The sequence below is a fragment of the Plasmodium malariae genome (assembly GCF_900090045.1).
Source record: "Plasmodium malariae genome assembly, chromosome: 5".
NCBI lineage: Eukaryota > Apicomplexa > Aconoidasida > Haemosporida > Plasmodiidae > Plasmodium > Plasmodium malariae.
Window position 1 is genome coordinate 246,501 of NC_041779.1, and position 19,967 is coordinate 266,467.

Below are 19,967 nucleotides of genomic sequence, written 5' to 3' on the forward strand. Positions count from 1 at the left end.
AATTAAAAATAAAATTTTGAAGACTACGTTCAACATTACAAATTATCAATTACTTCATACATTATACTACATTTTAATTAAATTTCTCTTTCATTCAATTAAATTATAGTTTCATAAACAATAATGAAATTGAATATATTAACGAGTGCATATACTATTATAACTTAAAATACAAAGTAAATGAAATAAATTGTAACAACTTATTTTAAACAAAAAAACAAAACATCCTTAGTAAAGAAAAAAATACTATAATTTTTAGAAAGATAAGAGTTATATATGTGTAGTATTTTAAAAGATCAACAAAAATTCATAATTATATATAAAAATATACTAAAATTAATTTACATTTTCGTATTACATTTCAATAAAACCATACAACTTTAGTATAAATTAAAATAATAGAAAAGAGTAGTTTTTTATATAAAATTTTATAAGTACTATAAAGTAATCCAATTATCATACTATTATATTTACAAACAAAATCATTCATTCTACATTATACAAAATGATATACCTTATATAAATATAAAGCAAAAGTTAAGATGGAGATTTTCTGAATGAATTTTTTTTTAAATTCCACTTAAGAAAAAAAGGAATACATCATACATAAACATAATATGTATCAAATTTTTACTTTTATAACTATCAATTTCATATAAGCATAATATCTGTTATGTTTTTCATGTATACATATATATAATAGAATCCTCCATTAGAGAGAAAAATGTTAAATTTATCTTTTTTTTATAATAATTATATATTTCAGAGTATTTCAACAATTATTTTTTCTAGAAACGAATAAAATATTTTTGTTCATAAATGTATGATTTTTCGTATTTATAGGTTAGTACTAACTTAATTTTTTGTTTTCAGGAAAGTTCAGTGGAATTATTTCTTAAATATAAAAATGAATTTGATACTGCTATTTAAGATATTAAAAATACAGCGGGTTATGATAATCCTGGAAAATATTGCGTTCTTACTAAATCATTTTTATTGAAAACTTCTGATACAATTTTTACCAATCCACGTCAAAAGATTGATAGGTATTTAATATATATAAGGGACCATGATATATATCATAGACTCAAACGTTCTGAATACTTGAACTACAAGATAATTTCGTATAATGAATATATCAGTAACGATAGTTGGTTTAATTCATACATAGATCTTTCGTCCAGAATAAATAATATATGCAATCAAGAAATATAAAAAATTCCATTTGATATTGCAAATAACCTCAAAGGATTATACAGTTATTATGATGATTTTGGCAAATTTAATGCTCAAAGAAATAGATCTATAAGCTGTAGTTGTGAAAGTGCTAAAAAATGTTATGACTTTTATACTGAACATTACAAGAAATGCGAGGAAAAAAATAGTTACATTTTTTGTATAGAGTTAAAAAATTTTAAGGAAGTTTATGAAAAAAAAATGCTCAACTTAACTGAATGTGTTGGAATACCACAATTGTTACCACCTTAAAAAAGAGACTATTTATTTATTACCAGCTTAACAATAGCTATCGCGTTACTAGCAACTCTAACTTTATTTTTTTACAAAAAGTTAATAAAAATTATCCTTAAAATCACAAATATTCTACCACAAATCGTATATTTCATTTTCGCATAAAATTACTAGCACAAGACAATTATATGTATAATTATATATCTGTATATATTTTTTTTTTCATATAGTTTACTCCAGTGAAATCATGGTTACATAGTCATTTACAAAAGAAAAAAATAATTGAACTTAACAAAGTTGAAGATAAAGAAGACTTAAAAAATTCACATAAAAAAATAATTAGGAATTATAAAGAAAGTCATCATAATATAGATTTTCATCCTAAATGAGATGCTTGCTACAAAAATCATAGTTTGGCTTATTTTTATAAGAAAAATGAATACACAGAGTAATAAAATGTACATATAACTGGATATTTACTAATAAATAAAACTAGTTAAAAATAAATAAATGAGCACATGAGTATAAAAATTACTAAAATAAATATATTAAAATTATTCAAAGAACCAGATAACATAGATAAAATACTATTGTAATAGACAATAAATGAAAAAATCCATCTATACATGAAACTTTCTTTGAAATGAAAAATAAGACCTTTTAAGACTTATATATATACAGGTCTATTATGAAGTAATTATTGATTTTATTACACAATATTATTAATTAATATTTATTAAGTAATAAAAAAAGAAAAGGGAAAATAAAAGAAAGAACGAAAGCATTAAAAATAACACCAATAATATTATTATATAAATGAAAAAAGAAAAACATAAAACAAAAACATAATTAAAAGAAAATATGTAAATATTTTTTTTTTTACTTATATTTTTATTTTTAGTTTTTTTTAATTATTTTTTCCCTTTCATTTAAATATACTTAAAAATTTGACTTCATTTATACAACAATTGTAACTTTGTCTATACTTCGTATATATTCTAGATGGCACATTATGCAGGATTTTTATACAGAATCATAAGCGAAACAAATTCTTCTGATGTTCCAATTCATATTGTCAGATTACTAACCATACATTATTAATTCATAAATACATTCTTTCTAATCACTATTCTTAATTTTTTTTGGTTCCCTTAATACCCATTTATATAATTAATATCCAAATGGAGTAAAATAATGGACATACGATAAATAAAAAACATATGTAAAATTACCCTACAATTAAAAAAGTCTCATTAATGTAAATTGCAAAAGCAACAAATAGAATTCATATTTCAATATTTCATTTTTATTTACTTTATAGAAAAGGGAAAATACGAAACAAATTCCGAGAAAAGTAGTAGGAACTATCTTGAGAATAAGGATGAGAACATAAAAATTGTCATATAATTCTACATTTTTTCAGATTTCATATATAAATAAATTTTTATGATATCCATAGGTCTCGTTATCTGTATAATGCCATACGTATGATATTTTAATTTTGGAGAAATGCTTTTATTATCATTTAAAATTCAGAGTTTCCTTGTTAATTTGTAAATTACAAATAAGAGAATCCTCCAGAGTTTCAATAATTTCTCTTAAATTCACACACTATTGGCTTTTCCCATATATGCATATTTTATATATTAATTTAGAAGCCATATATTTCGATAAAATCTTTAATGACATTTAAAATTATAAACACAACTCTCTCTATAATTATTAGAATCAAAAAAACAAAAACACCTTTTAATCATATCTTTTATACATATTTTATTAATATAAGATACAATTAGTATATTTGCTTTTTATCATTAATATAAGGAAATTTACTTTATATACTAACATAATTGTTAAAATAATCAAACAAATTTTTCATCTAACTGCATTCTTATAAAATGAAACCAAAATAATAAAAGCAATGATTATAATTAATTAATTCATAATTATTATAAAAAAAAAATTTCTCTTATTTCATTAATTTTAGATATATGTTAATTAAAATTACAAATACTATTATGTTTACTTATTAATGATTTATACTATTCACTAAACTTTTTTTCCATTTAGCTCATAATTAATATTATACGATACCTTATGATGTTTAGAAAAAAAAAAAAAAATACTTTTTTTTTTTTATTTAACCAAGATATATTTTTATTATTTCTTCATATAGCCAATAAATAAAATATAAACGATGATTATCTTTACTTTCTACCTCATTCTGAATATTATTCAATTCTATTCTTATATCTCCAGCTAAATTTTTACAACATGACTCATTCCCCAAGGTGTGTTTTCCAACACTAAGATATATTTGTATTCACTACAATATTAAATTACGTAAGCAACTGTATTCAATATTTCTATTAATCAATAATAAAAATTTAATTATGAAAATTTACAGAAATCCAATATATAAAGAAGGTGATTTTTGTATTATGCTTTATTAACAAAAGAATATTACAAGAACGTATTATATAAATAATTACGGAAAATAACTTATAATACACATATTAATACATTTTTTCTGTGAAATCATTAACAGTAAGTATATCTTTATATTAACCTAATGAAGCCATGAACTTCATAGATTCATTATGTTTTTCAAGTTTTATTTTCTATGAAATCTTTTACATTCTTCAACAAATTCTGAATGTAGTAGTTTCTTAATATATTTAACTTTATAAGTATTAACTAATTCCACAAAACTTCATATATTTCATTACTATGTTCTAAATTGCTCTCATACATTATGTTTTATCATTAAACTTTTCCATATTCTTATATAACTTAGACATATCTATATGTTTACTCAAAATTTGTTCTTGTTTAAAACATTAATCCAGTTTAGTTTTTATCTTATTATAGTATATTCTAAAAATGAAAGTACTTCTTTTTTATCTTTTAGGACTTTTATATCATAATCTTTTATATATTTTTTATGTAACCATATCAATGGTTTATCTTTAGAACATACACTTTCTAATGCAGTGTCCATTCTATTATAAAGTCCACTGACGAGTATGCCATCAAAATTACCGTCTCTTATTTTTCCATATAAAGAAGGAATCAAGTATTTATGTCACATCTTATAACCAATAATCATCATATTTTTGAAGCAATTTCAAATAATCATTCCAATCTTTTTTTTACTTTTTTAACACTACATCAAATTTAATGAAAATTACTCTTATTTATATTGTACCTCTCTATGTTTCTTCTAGGTCATATGTTGAATAAAAGAAATTAAAATTAATATAATTTCTCCGAAAAGCTTTTTCGATCTTAAAATTATTCTACAAAAAAAAATTAAAAAATATTTTTTTCATTCTATGTTTTATATAGAACAAAAGTGCTTTAATCCATAAAGTGCAATGAAACTTAATCAATTATTATTTTATTTATTTATTTATTATAATAGGAACATTAAAACAAAATCTTATTTTATCCATAAAAAAGTAACAGTTTTACACAAAAAAAAATTTTATTTTATTTGATGTTTGTTAAATATATCACAACCAGATAATTACTTTTTCTGTGATCAAGGTCCCGTGTTGTAATACCATTTTTCTTGTGTTCCCAAGATTATTCTACTAAGAGCATATAAACATATCCTCTTGTTATTCAATAGTACATAATAAAAGCTATGAAAATGTAACAGCTAAAGCAAAAATTAATTTGAACTTTTCATAAAACCACAAATTTGTAGAAGTCCAAATTTTATAAATTACGTATAATGAAGCAAAAATCTCCTAATTATAGGATTTGGAAAAACTTATACGTTTCATATTTAATGGAAATATTGATAAATGAATACGAAAATATTATAATTGGAACATAATGTAGGCTGTTAAATCATATAAAATAACTCAACCTGTTCATTAGCATAAAACATGTTGCAAGGGTTTTCAATTAGTTAATTATTTGTTTAAAAAGACATGACATATATGAAATAATTTCTTCTCATCAACATAACTTATATGCATCTTTAAAAGCTGAATTTCCTAAATTCATTATATTTTATAAAATTCGCCTTAATATTTCACACATTGAAATGTATGTAATAAATATATATTTTAGGTAATCATACAAACTTATATATTATTTTAAATGAAATCGTTCTAAAATATACATTTTATTAGTTAAATATAATGGTTATAATTAAAACAAGAAATTGATTATATTGAAAACAAAAAAAACAAAAACTTTTTTGTCAATAAAAATTACTAATTACTATTTAAAATGCACATTAAACTAAAAACTTTTAAAAAAATAAATTTCAACAAAAAAAAAAATTAAGCACATAAAAAAAACAAACAAACCTATTTTAACTTATATAATGAAATTATAACGTATAAACAATTTAATACATTAAGTACAAGATCATATACGGATATACTTATATTTTTCTAAAGCAGTAGGTGAACATATGCATTAAATATTTTTAAAGCAACTTTTATATTCTACTAAATAGTTAAATATATGCAAAAGTGAAAAAAAGTAAAAATATCTCTTACTTCTATTCACCTCTTTGTCAAACTTAATAAAAAAGTTAAAGGAATAATATAACTAAAACATAAATTCAAAAAAATAAAACCTATTTTCTTCTAAACATATGAAGAAAAGGCATCAACTCCAAACCCCTATAATCAAAACCTAACTTATACCGTAATATATTTATTGTATATCTATCTAATTTTTTATCTACTTCCTTCAAATATTGTTTTATGGATGATTTTCTACTTTTTTTTTCTGGAATATAATATTTTCTTCGAAGTACTTCTTCAAAGCTTACTGAATCTGTACTATTATGATCAATATAATTTATTGAACCTTGGGATTTTTGGAAACTATATCTAGAATATAATGAATTAGATGAATTTTGAACTTCATCATTCACATTTTTTTTACACTGTTTTTTTTTGCTATAATTTTCTAACGATGTATTTAATCCATATTTAAACGGATATTCTCCTTCACCTATTGTGTTTCTTCTTCTTTCCCTTAAATATGTTTGTCTCTGTTGGCCATTTAAATTTGTTTCTTCACTTAATAATCTTCTTATCCTTACATCTAATGTATTTAGATTGATTTTCTTATAACTTAATATTCCTGAGGTAGTTTCCTAAATATTAGCGAAAATATTTAATATTTAAAAAAATATCAGTTTTTACATATAAAAAAAGTATTAATTTTAAAATGAAAAAGATCACAAAACATGCATTAAAAAAATTATTTAATATAATAATTATCTTACTTCAAAGGAGTATTTCCATATCCATATTAATAGGACAAATGAAAAAATTTTATTAAAAGACAAAAATTTAATTGTTTGTGCCATTATGTCAATTTATATATGTTGCATCGTCTGTGATAATAAAAAAACAAATATATATATATAATTTTTTCAATATTATTCAAATGGTTTATGTTAAAATTTTATTTTATCGTTTTCTGTAAATTTAAAATTTATAACTTTTTAACTTCCTTTAATTAAATATAATAATCATATATATACAAAAAGGAAAAGATAGAAAAATTTATTAAAAATATTATAGTAATTTTTCTATGTAAGAACGGTAATTAATGAACCATATATAGTATAGGTTTCACAAAAACATTAAATTATATATCTAACTAATATTTTATAATTACTAGACAAAGCTATATGTAATTTATATCAAAAAATTTATTTATATTTATATATTTTATTTTCACATTAAACCTCTTTCTTTAAATGTAGTCATGATAATAAATGAAGTGTCATAAAATTACAAAACCTAACAACTGTACGACTTAGAAAAAAAATTTATTAAAAATTTTTATCTTTTATAATTAAAATGAGGAAAAATTTTATGCAGTCATCTAAAGTTTTATATATGAAAATGTTTTTTTAATTAATATACAATAAACTTAATGTAACAAAAAAAAAATATATATATTAATAATAATTTAAAGGGATTTAATTAATATATATTCAGGTACAATACAATATTAAACGTAATTTTTTACATTTTAAACTGAAATATTCAATTGTTAAGTTAACAATAAAATATAATAAATTATTATGAATGAAATTTCTTTTACACTTTTATTATGTAAGATAAATTTAATTTTACAACTGTTTAAATTTAAAACAATTTTTTATGTTGCAACAGCGTAATGTTATTTAATATTAACGCGAAAATTTTAATAATTCAATATATGATATAATATTAAAATAAAACATTGATGAACGAGAAAAAATATTTTATAATTGCTGCAATTTAAAATATAAACATAATAAAAAATATGAATAAAGAACAAAAAGTACAAATATTATATAAAAAACATTCAAAGATTTATATTAAGTAAAATGGCACTTATTAAACTTCAACACTAAGTTTATTACTTTACAGAAAAAAAAAATGCTTATAACATAGAAAAATACCTTCACCAATTAATGCAACCATAGCAATAATATTTTTATAATAATGATAATTTAATAAAATAAGACAACTATTACGCTTAATATAAAATTCCTAAAAGCTTTGTACATTCATTATTGAATATTGTATTAATATACGTTTTTATTTTTTTTTCATTATTATTTATACTCAAGAAGATTTTAAAATATTTCTTTAAACAAGAATAAATATATTTCCTACTTACGGAATATTTTTGGATATATAAGTAATCACTAATGATTAAATTAAATTCTCTTCTTATATATTTACTGTGTTTTTAATAATCATACAGTTCTATTCTTATTTATGTTCTGGTTTACACATAAATATATATGTAAGTTCATAAAAAAAATTACTATATATGTATGGTTAATTATAAATTATTGACAGTTATAAAAGCACAATAACGAAGTTATTTTATGATTTTTATTAACTTTATAATATTATTATTTTACTTTTTTCATTTTTCTTAATAAAGAAATTTATAATAAAATATTATGACGAATATATAAAAATTTAATGGATAAATTATTTAAATGTAAAACTCAATAAACACCCTCAGAATATATCTATTTAAATTTATTTGAATTTTTGTAATAACCATGTTATTAGCAAATATATTTATACAAGAATTAAAAACGTTTTTTTTCTAAAAACATTAAGGCCGATTAGTAAATAGAAGTATTTTTTCATTTAATTTTCTAACTATAAAGTTGTTAATTATTTAATTTATATTTATGCTTAGTCATGGAACATATTATTTGTTTGTAGTACATTTCCCTAACAACAGACAATGAATGCTAATTTGTGATTCACGTGTTAGTAGTACATGCCTCGTTTATTAAATTGTCACTGTGGATGAAACACGGCTTCAGAACGTTTTCTTTTTCATGAATTTTATATATGTATTGTACATTACTATTTTAAATTTCATGAAAAAAATTACTTAATATAACGAATACATTTATTAATGATACATGCTAAAAGTAAAGGCAAATATAAAATTACTACACATTCATACTCACCTTTTTGTCATATAAATTTATATGCATATTCTTTTAGTATATGTATATAAGATAATAAAATTAATATTTAATATTTTAAATATTATTTCACATTATTACCAAGATAAATGTATGCACTAACGCATTATTTTAAAAAATTTGCAAATAACCTAATAAGACACTTCAAAATTACTATATGAACGAATATGTAATGCTTATTGTTTGTTAATTCATTAACAATACATTGTGGATTCTTATATAACTACTTTTGCTATCACATTTAGTTAATATAAATATACCTTAAATTATATGAGCTATATTGATTACAAATATTTTACAGCTATAATCAAATTAGAGATCACTGCAAATTCAAGAACATTGTAAAAGTTGTACAGATAAAAAAAAAAGTTTATTAATTACATCGATACAACAACTGCAACTTATAAGTTGAAGGAATAATATTACTGTTCTTCATATTACTACTGTCACTAAGATGAATGAATTTGTTCTAAATTTACTAAAAAAGAATTAGAGAGGCCATAACATTTAAATCTTCTATAATCTTTTTCGTAATAAAAATATTTATAAAAAATAATATAAGAATATTTTTCCTTTTTTACGGTTCCATCATATTTAACAACACATCAAAAAAGACAAGCAATGCAAAAAAGTTAATAATATGTTCTGTATTTTTAAAAATGATTTTTGGTAAAATAAAAAATGTGAATATAAATTTATTTTACTTCTTAATTCTTAATTATTTTAACAAATTTAATTTTTATATTAAATAAAATTAACAAAAAATTTAATATAAATAAATAAATATTTCATATTTCCTTTTTAGATATATACAATTAAAATTATTCTGTAGGTATGTATGCATATAATTATATATATATATATATATATGTGTATGAATATTTAATTATGTTTTTTACAGCTACATCAATTTTTATAATTATATTTTAGAATTAATTTAATAACAATAATGCTTTCCAAGTACTCAGAAATATTTTATTCTTTCAAATAAGGTATTTTAAATATATATACAAAACAATATAACTTAGGTCTGTAAAATAAAAAATTTACACACAAAAGACATATCTAAATTTTTTTTTCTATTTTTTAAAAATCCATGGTATCTGAAGTGATGAATATAATATACATTAAGTGTACTGTATCTGTTATACAAATTCTGCATGTATATTGTCAGCACATTTATTTTATTAATCAAAGAATTATTATATTAAACATATTTGTTAAATTAAATGATTCCTTAAAAAATACATTAATCTTCATATTATATTATAAATACAAAAAAGTGCTATTAAATATAACTCGTAACTTTTTATAATATAATATGAAAGCATATAAATTATCAAAAGGTGTAATAATTTTTTTCTATGGTGCAATAAAAATGTCATTATTATACATTTAAAATATTAATTCATTTTAAGGTAAAAAATATTATTTCATTCTTGTATAACTATAAAATTTCATTAATACAATATAAGAAAAATGTATAAAAAAAATTAATAATTTTATGAAAACGAAAAAATATTAATAAATACAATGATGTTTAAACATATTTGTAATTAAAAGAGTTCTAATACTGTATCCTTATCCGCACTATAAACGGGGGATTCTAGTTTCTAAAATTATATTATTATTAATATAATTTATATGTACGGAAACAAAATGTGTATTAATAAAATAAATTATAAATTCTTATACATATTATGATTTCTGTAAAAAAATTAGTTATTAAGGAATTAAATAAAAAATATTGTTTCAAATTTCATGAATTAATATTCTTATATTTAATACGTAAACATCAATATTTGTATATATATGCGTTAAAATCTCCCTGTTCTTAATGAGCTAAACATTAATATAACCTTCTTTTTAGATAATATTAATGAAAAACAAAAAAAAGAATATATATTGGTATATTCTTCTAATACAATCTATTTATTAATAGTACAGCTGTTGGGAATATTGTAATCTTCACTTATACACAAGTTACATTAATAAAATGTTTTCTGATGTACACTTATAAAATTTTTTTATATTTTTTCCATTAAGAAAATTTCATAATACAAATATATTATTAATTTTTAATGAATAAATTTCGTATATAATTCTTACATAGGTTTATATATAATTTTTGATTCCTATTCACTTTATAATAATAAATATTCAAATTCACATATATATTTATTTTTACAGATGTTACTGGGAATTTTTATAATATATGTTGCTGAATACAAATTTGCTGTTTGACTGATCTCCATATATTATGAGCTCATTTACATATATATATGTTACATTTTTGTTTTATGAAACCAATCCAAGTACGTTACTAAATGCCTTTCTTTTACTTCTTCATTAATCTATTTTCATTATTTTGACAAACTTATATCTTTTACAATAAGTACTTTCAAATTTTCATTTCTACCCCCTTGAAATGATATAATATTTGCTTATACTTTATAGCCTAATTATCTTGATAATCTACGAACGAGGTAGTAATATATTATATCCGTAACATATAAAATTTTTATTCATATAATAAATAAGATATTCATATTTAGACTTCAATGTTATATTGTTTCATTGGAGTAATAATGTATTTTTAACTTCATTTTCATTTTATCTCTATTTATGAAGTTTTTAGTATTCTTTACATTTCCCCCCCATAAAGCTCTATTACTTTTTTTGTTATATTATAAATTTATAATATCCTAAAATTTTCCATCTTTATATTCCACAAATATTTAATGTTATTTTCGTTTATTTGTGGGTATTTATTTTTAAATACATCCATCAGTTCTTGCAAAATTGAATTCATTATATTATATTAATTATGTTATATTTTTTTTCATTTTAACTTGTCTTATTTCATGTATAACCAAACGTAACAATTTTTGAACTATTTTCTGATATTTTAAATGGTGAATAAGTAATAAAATATTTAACTAATATTGTGTATAATTATTCTTTTTCCTTTTTACTATATATTCTTCTTTCTTTGCTTGTGATCTACATCATCATTCCATTCTTAATTTATAGTTTCATCAGCTCTGTTACCCAACTCATTTGCAGTTCATTTTTTCCATAATTTATTAATTTTCTTATTTAATAATATATTTTTTATGTGAAATGGTTTCATACATTAAATATATGTTATTATTATTGCATTTATCCTTCTCAGAATCACAAATTACTACAAATATTCATCGTGTTACGGCTTGTTCAATATCCCAATTTTCATTTTTTTAGCTCTTCATTCTATTTATTTATTAGTTTATTACATTCTCCATATAAGGATCCACGATTGCTAGTGTCTTCCGTATTACGTTTTTCTATATAATTAATATTTTCGTGTATTCTTTTCACATATTATGAAATTTGTAAAAATTTTCCTGGACTTAATCTAAAGATAGTATTTACACATTATCCCTGTAATTAAGAGTTTTACTTTTAATTAATTTTTAGTTATCTTCTTCTGTACACCTTCCTGTTTTATGTAATTATATGTTGAATGTGTTATTTACATATATAATCAGTTCTTTTATTCTGCGTTCTTGCAACTTTTTTAATAAATATTTTGTTTCATTATACTTATCAACTTCAGTAGTTTCCCTATATTATGAAAGGTTGTTCTCCGTTTTTCCAGTAATTTCCATTGTTTCTTAACTATCTGAGGAATTTTATGAACTATTCATTTCATCTATGGTAGTCTCCAAAAATAATTTTCTGTTATATGTGAAAAATTCACATTTTCACTTTCTCATAATATCATTATGAATATCTGTAGCAATAATTTTGCTAATAATATTTTCATTTAAAACTTATATAAATCTTCGCAATTTAAGTTATTATATGATCCTTAAATATTTATTATTGACATACCATCATTGTTTTCTGGGAATGCATATTTATGCTATACTGTATCTAATTTGTTCAAGCCCTTAAATATTTTTGTTCAATATTTTGCATCATGGACGTTCCTTGCTTTGATGTCCACTGATTTCTCATTCATTTTTGCCTTTATATTAAATATATTCTTTTTTATGTACATAGCATATTTTTTTCTTACTATTCAATCCTTCCTAATTTTTTTTGTACTCTTTTCTGTACATTCTTCAAATTATAAGACTGATATGCTATCTTCAATTTCTAAAGAACATTTTCACGTCTTTCTATCCATTTCTACCGTGATTCTTTTTTCTTTTCTACATAATTATCATTGTTTGTTATTAAATCATGGAATACTAAATTACAATAAGTTTTAATTTCTCTATTTATGAAATAATACAGGCGTACTTGTAGGAATTCGTCCTTGATTAATCCTTATACATAATTTTACAATTTTTAAAATACTTCCATAAGAAATGCTTTAATAGCTTCCTATCTCTCTTTTTTTTGCTTTGATATGTTTATACTTTTTACCATTGTAAAATGGTATATTTCATTTTTTTTTATGACTTCCTCATTATCCTGTACTTCATCATCATATGATTTATCATAGGTTTAAGAAGTTATATGACCATATGTCAAGTATTTATATTTTTTTATCAGAGTGTAAAAGTACATCAAGCATTCTCCGTATCTCTGATAGATTGCTTTTTTTCTTTTTTTTTTTTTTTGTGATCAACATTAAACGTTTATTTATCATTGTACATTTCTTAGTGTTTTTTATATAATTCATCCTCAAAAATAGAAGCTAATTCTATTATTTTCATATTATCAATACATATTATTCCTGTGTATAAGATTATTTGATAGTTTTAAACTCCATAGTTCAAAGGGTGTCCTTATTATTTCCTTTTATTTTATTATATTTTTATTAATTTACAGATTTTAATATCCAATTCTTTCTTTATTATTTATCTATTTAAATTTCCAATTTATATTTATAATATTAATTTTATCAGTATTTTATATGTTAGTAGTAACACTAAATAATTGTACGACGTACAAAAAAATAATAAAGTATATTTCTCTTTTCTTTTTATTAATATATATTATTATGAGTGTATTTCTAAAAAAATTTAATATAATTTATATCCAAAATAATTAAGTTATCACACTTTATTCATTTTAATACATACTATTCGTAATTCAAATATGTTCAAATTAATTCTGAAATAAATTATTGTTAATATATGTTTTAAAAATATATATTTCTTTTCAGATATTATCTCCATAAATATCAAATGAAATTAGTACTTTTTTTTATTTGTTTTGTATATTAAAAATATTTTTGAAATCAGTTAATGTAATTTTAAATTAAAAATAAATTTCCTATTTAAAGTATTACTAGAAGGTATATTATAATGTATACTTTTAAACATTTGAACTATAAAAAAAATTTATAATTAAATAATACCTATATATTTCAAAAGATAAAATGTATTTCTATTATATATCTATTCTTATAAGAACGATTTCAATCAGTGTTAATACTTTTTATTTTGTACAACATGAATATTCAGTAAAATGGGTATCAGAAAAGCGTGCAAAATAACTTATTATTCTATTAAATACAATCTTGCTAAATTATCTATTAATAAAAATATAAAATGACGCTATTATTTTAATGACATATTTCAGTCACCTTCATATTTAAAAAGTTATCTTAAATTATTTTTTTCACCTAAATTCATTTACATATTATTGATGATATATTCCCCCGTATGATAGCAACATGCTTACAATATATAACTTATAACATTATTAACTACTTCTAATATATACGAATATTTATGTATTCTAAGTTATTTCTATGTTTTTTTAAGTATATCTATGTTTTTAAAATTTTTTTTTTCAGTTCCATATTATATACAAATTTTACCATAATTATATATCCACTTTTTACTTTTTAATAATCTATAATTCATTTTTATTCATTCATTATATTTAAAAAATCTTTTTAGTCCATTTTTGCATTAAAAATAGTCCTTTCCTTATCCTCATAGAAGGTATTCTTTATTTCACAACATTTCTTTGGAAATGAACATGTGCGATAATATAGAAGAGATGCTACAAATATTATTAGTAAGCGACGTAATAAAACACTTAATTAACTCATTCAATATATATTAAATGTATATTTAAAAAGTCTTTTACATAATAAACTTCAATGAACATTCCTAAAGCTCTTATCCTTTACAAAAAACTGATATTTGTTAAAAAAATATTATACTCAAGGCATAAAATAAATAAAATAGAAATGTGTAAATTATACTGAAGACACTCTGTTTTATTGAATATATAATAATCAAAGCATTATTAACTCTTTTAAATTATTTATTCTTTTTCAACAAGTTATGGTCCTACAAAATTTGTTTAAATTACATGTTATATATACAACTTATTTTGAGAAAAGTATACATGTAATTCATATGTTATTTAAACTTTTTGATATAAAAATAATTTACACAGAATTCCATTTATTCTCATATATTCATTATATTCATTGTAAATTTTTAGCTTGTACGTCTTATAACAAATGAAATTAAGTCCTTTTTTTACTTCACATATATAACGGTATATGTAAGTATATATATTTTACATTTGTTTGTTGTTTATAAAATATTAGAACAATAATATATTATTAAATATATAATATGACATTTATTTTTATACACATAAAATATATTATTTCTGTATTATTAAATAGTCAAAAAAAAAATATTAAATTAAAGACTCGTTTTTTTTTTAAGAATTTTTATCCTAAAAGTTATGTTTCCTTGATATATTTTACTAATAAAAATAAGAAATATCTAATAAAATAATAATTCCATACTAAATTTCTCTCTTTTTTATCCGTGACGTTACTTCGTAGGTTACTTTTTTTCTTTAAATTTTAAAAATATTTTTTTATGAAAAAAATCCATGCAAATTATTTACCATATATTAAGAACGTCTTAGATTTTTTCCTTCTACATTCTCCTTCATTAAAAAATGTTATATAGAACTTCTCTTCCGCTTATGTATATATATAAATAATTAAAAAATAAGCCACTATGCTGTTTTTTTTTCAGAAGCACTTTCTTATTACCATACACACAGTAAATATTTAATAATATTCGTATGCAATAATTTTGTTTCATACAATAATATTTGTATATTATAATCTTAATAAGAGAAATTATTATTATATTCCACATTCTTCAAACATATATTAAAATTGCATGTAATATTCTTCATAAAAACAAAAACTTATTTGTGTTTGTCACGGATTTATATCATATACGAAACGGAAACAGACATATATAATAATGGCTTGTATTTATGTTATGCTATTTAATACTGTATATTCCTAATGTCTTTGTATTGAAATATGTTTAAAGGAAAGAATATATTACATTTAATATATCCCTCTCAAGTACTGTTAAAACCATTTGCGTAATTATAATAATTAGTGTACCAATAGATATACATATTACAATTATATAAATATTTTTAAATTTCTCCAATTTTAGCGAATCCTTCTGCGTAAACTAAAATATCCAATTTATACAAATAAATAAGTTTACAACGTAAAAATAAATATTGCAAAATTATTCGAAAAAACCATTATTATGAAAAAACTTCTATGTCTAAACACCCTCATTTATGTATATATATTTCCAAAAAATTGTTATACGAATAATTCCGATAAAAATATATTAACAGTTTTGTATTATATCATTTTCAACTTTTCTCTTTATACTAACCTTAAGAAGGTCAGTTTTTAACAAACTAAAAATATATAACAATTAGAAATTATACAATTTTGAATCTATCGTATAAAAAACTGTTATGTATTTTATATTACCCTGTAAAAAACAAGTTAAAATATTTATTTTATATCATAATTCATTAAAATTAACAGTTTCCACATCTAACAAATAGTATTATGGTGTCATAATGTTTCATTATTTATTTTCACAGATCTCGGTTTTTATACCAATGAACAATATATAAGTTACCATAATTACACGCATTTGTAGTAACATACTATGTATAATGCTTTTTCAAAAATGATTATTTATGAAATATAACTAAAATATATATGCACTAGCTTATTCATCCATATCATGAATATGTATTCAAGAATTTGTCCTGTTCATGTTATGTATTCAGATATAATTAGCAATTTGAGACCACTGTATAATTCCAGGTAGATTATACATATTAAATAATGCTGTTATATTTTTATAATAATTGTAATGTTACATTATTATATAATAAACTTTAGCGACAATGAATATTTAATAATGTTACTTTGAAATATTCCTAATATGTTTTGTCCTGCATGTATTTAGATTCTTCCATTAGCACATATTATATTTTAATTTATACTTCAATTTTATTTTGCCTAATTCTATATTAAAAAATTTTTTTCGTTAATATAATTAATAATATATTAAATATATATGCATTTTGCATAATCACGTATAGAGCACACCACAGATAATACAAGGTTGCTCGCAATATTTATAGTATTGTAAGGTAAAAATAAAGAATCAGTAATGTCTATAAATTTATAGCATATATATGCCTCTCTGTTTAATTTTTCATATATATTTAATGAAAATATTAAAAGTAGGTTCCATTTCTAAAATTTTTTTTTTAAATAATAAAAATATTTGAGAAATTGATCCTATTGTTAGCAGTGAATGTTATCTGAAGAATATACTATTTTAAAGTTCATTAAAATGCAGGTGTAGTTATTCTTTTGTTGAGAAATAAGATAAATTAGAAAAAAAAAAAAAAAAGAGATAATATAATTCATATTTAACATTATTACAAATCTAATAATATAAAGAGTATTGAAAATATAGTTCAAAACCCATACAAACATTGTGCGCTCCCCTCATAGAAGAGTTTTTTTTTTAAGTAGAAGTTTCTATTAAACATGAAAAGATTAATTTTAAAGTATGAATACAAAAAATAATGAAATATAGTAAAAATTATTTATTTAACACTGTAATACGTACTGTATGTAAGATGTGCAGAATAACTTAAGCCAAATTTATATGAATAATGCAATACTATTAAATAGATATATTTTTCTAAAAAATAAAATATCTTTTACATTTTAAATAGCAATGAAATTTTAATAACTTAAAACTAAAAAAAAAAACATTTTATAAAAATTCACAGATAATATAAAAGTTCGCCATTTAGTGATATGTCATGAACTTCCCTGTAAAGGCATTAAGAAAATTTTAAGTACACAATTATATTGGAAAAGTATGTCTTTTTCCAAGAATATAATATATAATATGTTCGATAATGTATTAATTAATTATACAATATTAGTGCACACAACTTATTAAATATATATATATATATATATATATATATATATATATATATATATATATATATATATATGTCTTAATTAATATCAAAAATTCAATAACTATTTATTAATTTCTATGAATAAAAAACATAATATTATTAATTTACACTACAAATATATATATATTATGTTCTGAGTTGTAATATTTAAACTGTGATACAATAATGCAAATAATGAAAGCATTCTTACATCTATTACAACCCAAGAGAAAACAAAAGAATAAGGTAAATATATCATTATTACTTTTCATGATTACTTTGCTATATAAAATTAATATATATGTATATTAATAAACACTATATAAATAAACAATTAAATACAAAGTTCAAGGTTGACAAAATTTTTAAATTTTAAAAACAAAATAGGACTAATATATTCATATATTTATACACAGAAGGGGTACTTAAATTATATAATGTATATTTAGTAATTAATGAATCCCATATTTTCCTTAAATTCAAATGTTTTTTAAATATTAATATCCATTTTTAAGAGTATATTTTTCATTTATGTTTAAACAATTTTTTTATAATTTCACTGGCATATAAAAAATTTGTGGATATTTGATTTCTTAAAAGTAAATGATTTCAACATTTCCATAATCCTATTTCAAGAATTTTTTCAAAATTTTGATTATTAAATACTTTTTAAATATTTTTTTTACTAGGATCTTGAAGAGCCGCTTCTATAGTTAATATTATGTTTATGAAATAAAACTAAAAAAAAATATTTTATAATTGTAAATTTATAATATGAATAAATAAGGTGTATACTCATTATGAATAAGCTCTACGTTTAATTAAAGTTAAAAATGGTTTTAGTTATTTGTAATAAAAGAAAAAAAAAAAGGCCTATTCTTTCAGATATCTTTTTACACATACATATACATATATGTATATGCATTCCTCCTCGTTATAAAAATGTAAAACCTGTAGCACTAAATAACACTTCTTCAGCAGAAATACGCTTATTAATTATTTATTCCATATATGTAATTTACATATGTTTCTCCTTCAAAATATTACATCTATTATCCTTTCACTAGTATTTTTCATATAAAACATGCCATTATATTTAATAAATATATATATTTCTTGCATTATATTTTATCAAATTGTTATTGTATAAAAGCATATTCTAAAGTTAACTTATATAACTTAAAAATTAATAAATAAATGCGATAATTCCTTTTTAAAAAATATTCAGTCAGCTATATTAATATTTATCATATTAGCAATATATAAGTATATATAAGCAAAATTAGAGAAATACAATATACACATCTTAAGCTTTTTATTATATATTTTGTGGATGTATTTTTAAGAAATTATTATGTTTTTCGATCCTTATTTACTTTTACTTAGTTATATTAGTATACACAATATTATTCCAAAAATATCTATTGCAAATGCATACAAAAACGAGATTTTATCAATATTATCTAAATATCCTATTATCTTATCTTTAATTCATTAAATAAACAAACTAAAATCTAATTGAGTCTACACATGTAATTAGAATAAATATATGTTCATCATTTGTATTTCAATACTTGTGTATTTATCTTACAAACTTCAGTTGCTAGTATCTAGGTACCATGCCGAAATGGAAGATTAATATATTATGGGATATTTAGGAAATATTAACAAAGTTAAATAATTCAAAATAGATATTATAAAAAAT

The 19,967-nt window shown here is 20.2% G+C and overlaps 1 protein-coding gene and 1 pseudogene across 1 annotated transcript, besides 1 other annotated feature; one reads left to right on the forward strand and one right to left on the reverse strand.

Moving 5' to 3' along the window:
* The first annotated feature begins 882 nt into the window (after positions 1-882).
* PmUG01_05014100 lies at positions 883-1,859 on the forward strand (annotated as a pseudogene).
* Positions 883-1,859: a sequence feature (PIR protein, pseudogene).
* A 4,211-nt stretch (positions 1,860-6,070) lies between these two features.
* On the reverse strand, positions 6,071-6,814 carry PmUG01_05014200 (Plasmodium exported protein, unknown function; the record flags this gene model as incomplete). Its single annotated transcript, XM_029003342.1, has 2 exons — positions 6,071-6,598; positions 6,731-6,814. 2 exons carry the CDS (start codon positions 6,812-6,814, stop codon positions 6,071-6,073), a joined length of 612 nt encoding a protein of 203 aa, XP_028860298.1.
* Positions 6,815-19,967: the final 13,153 nt, after the last annotated feature.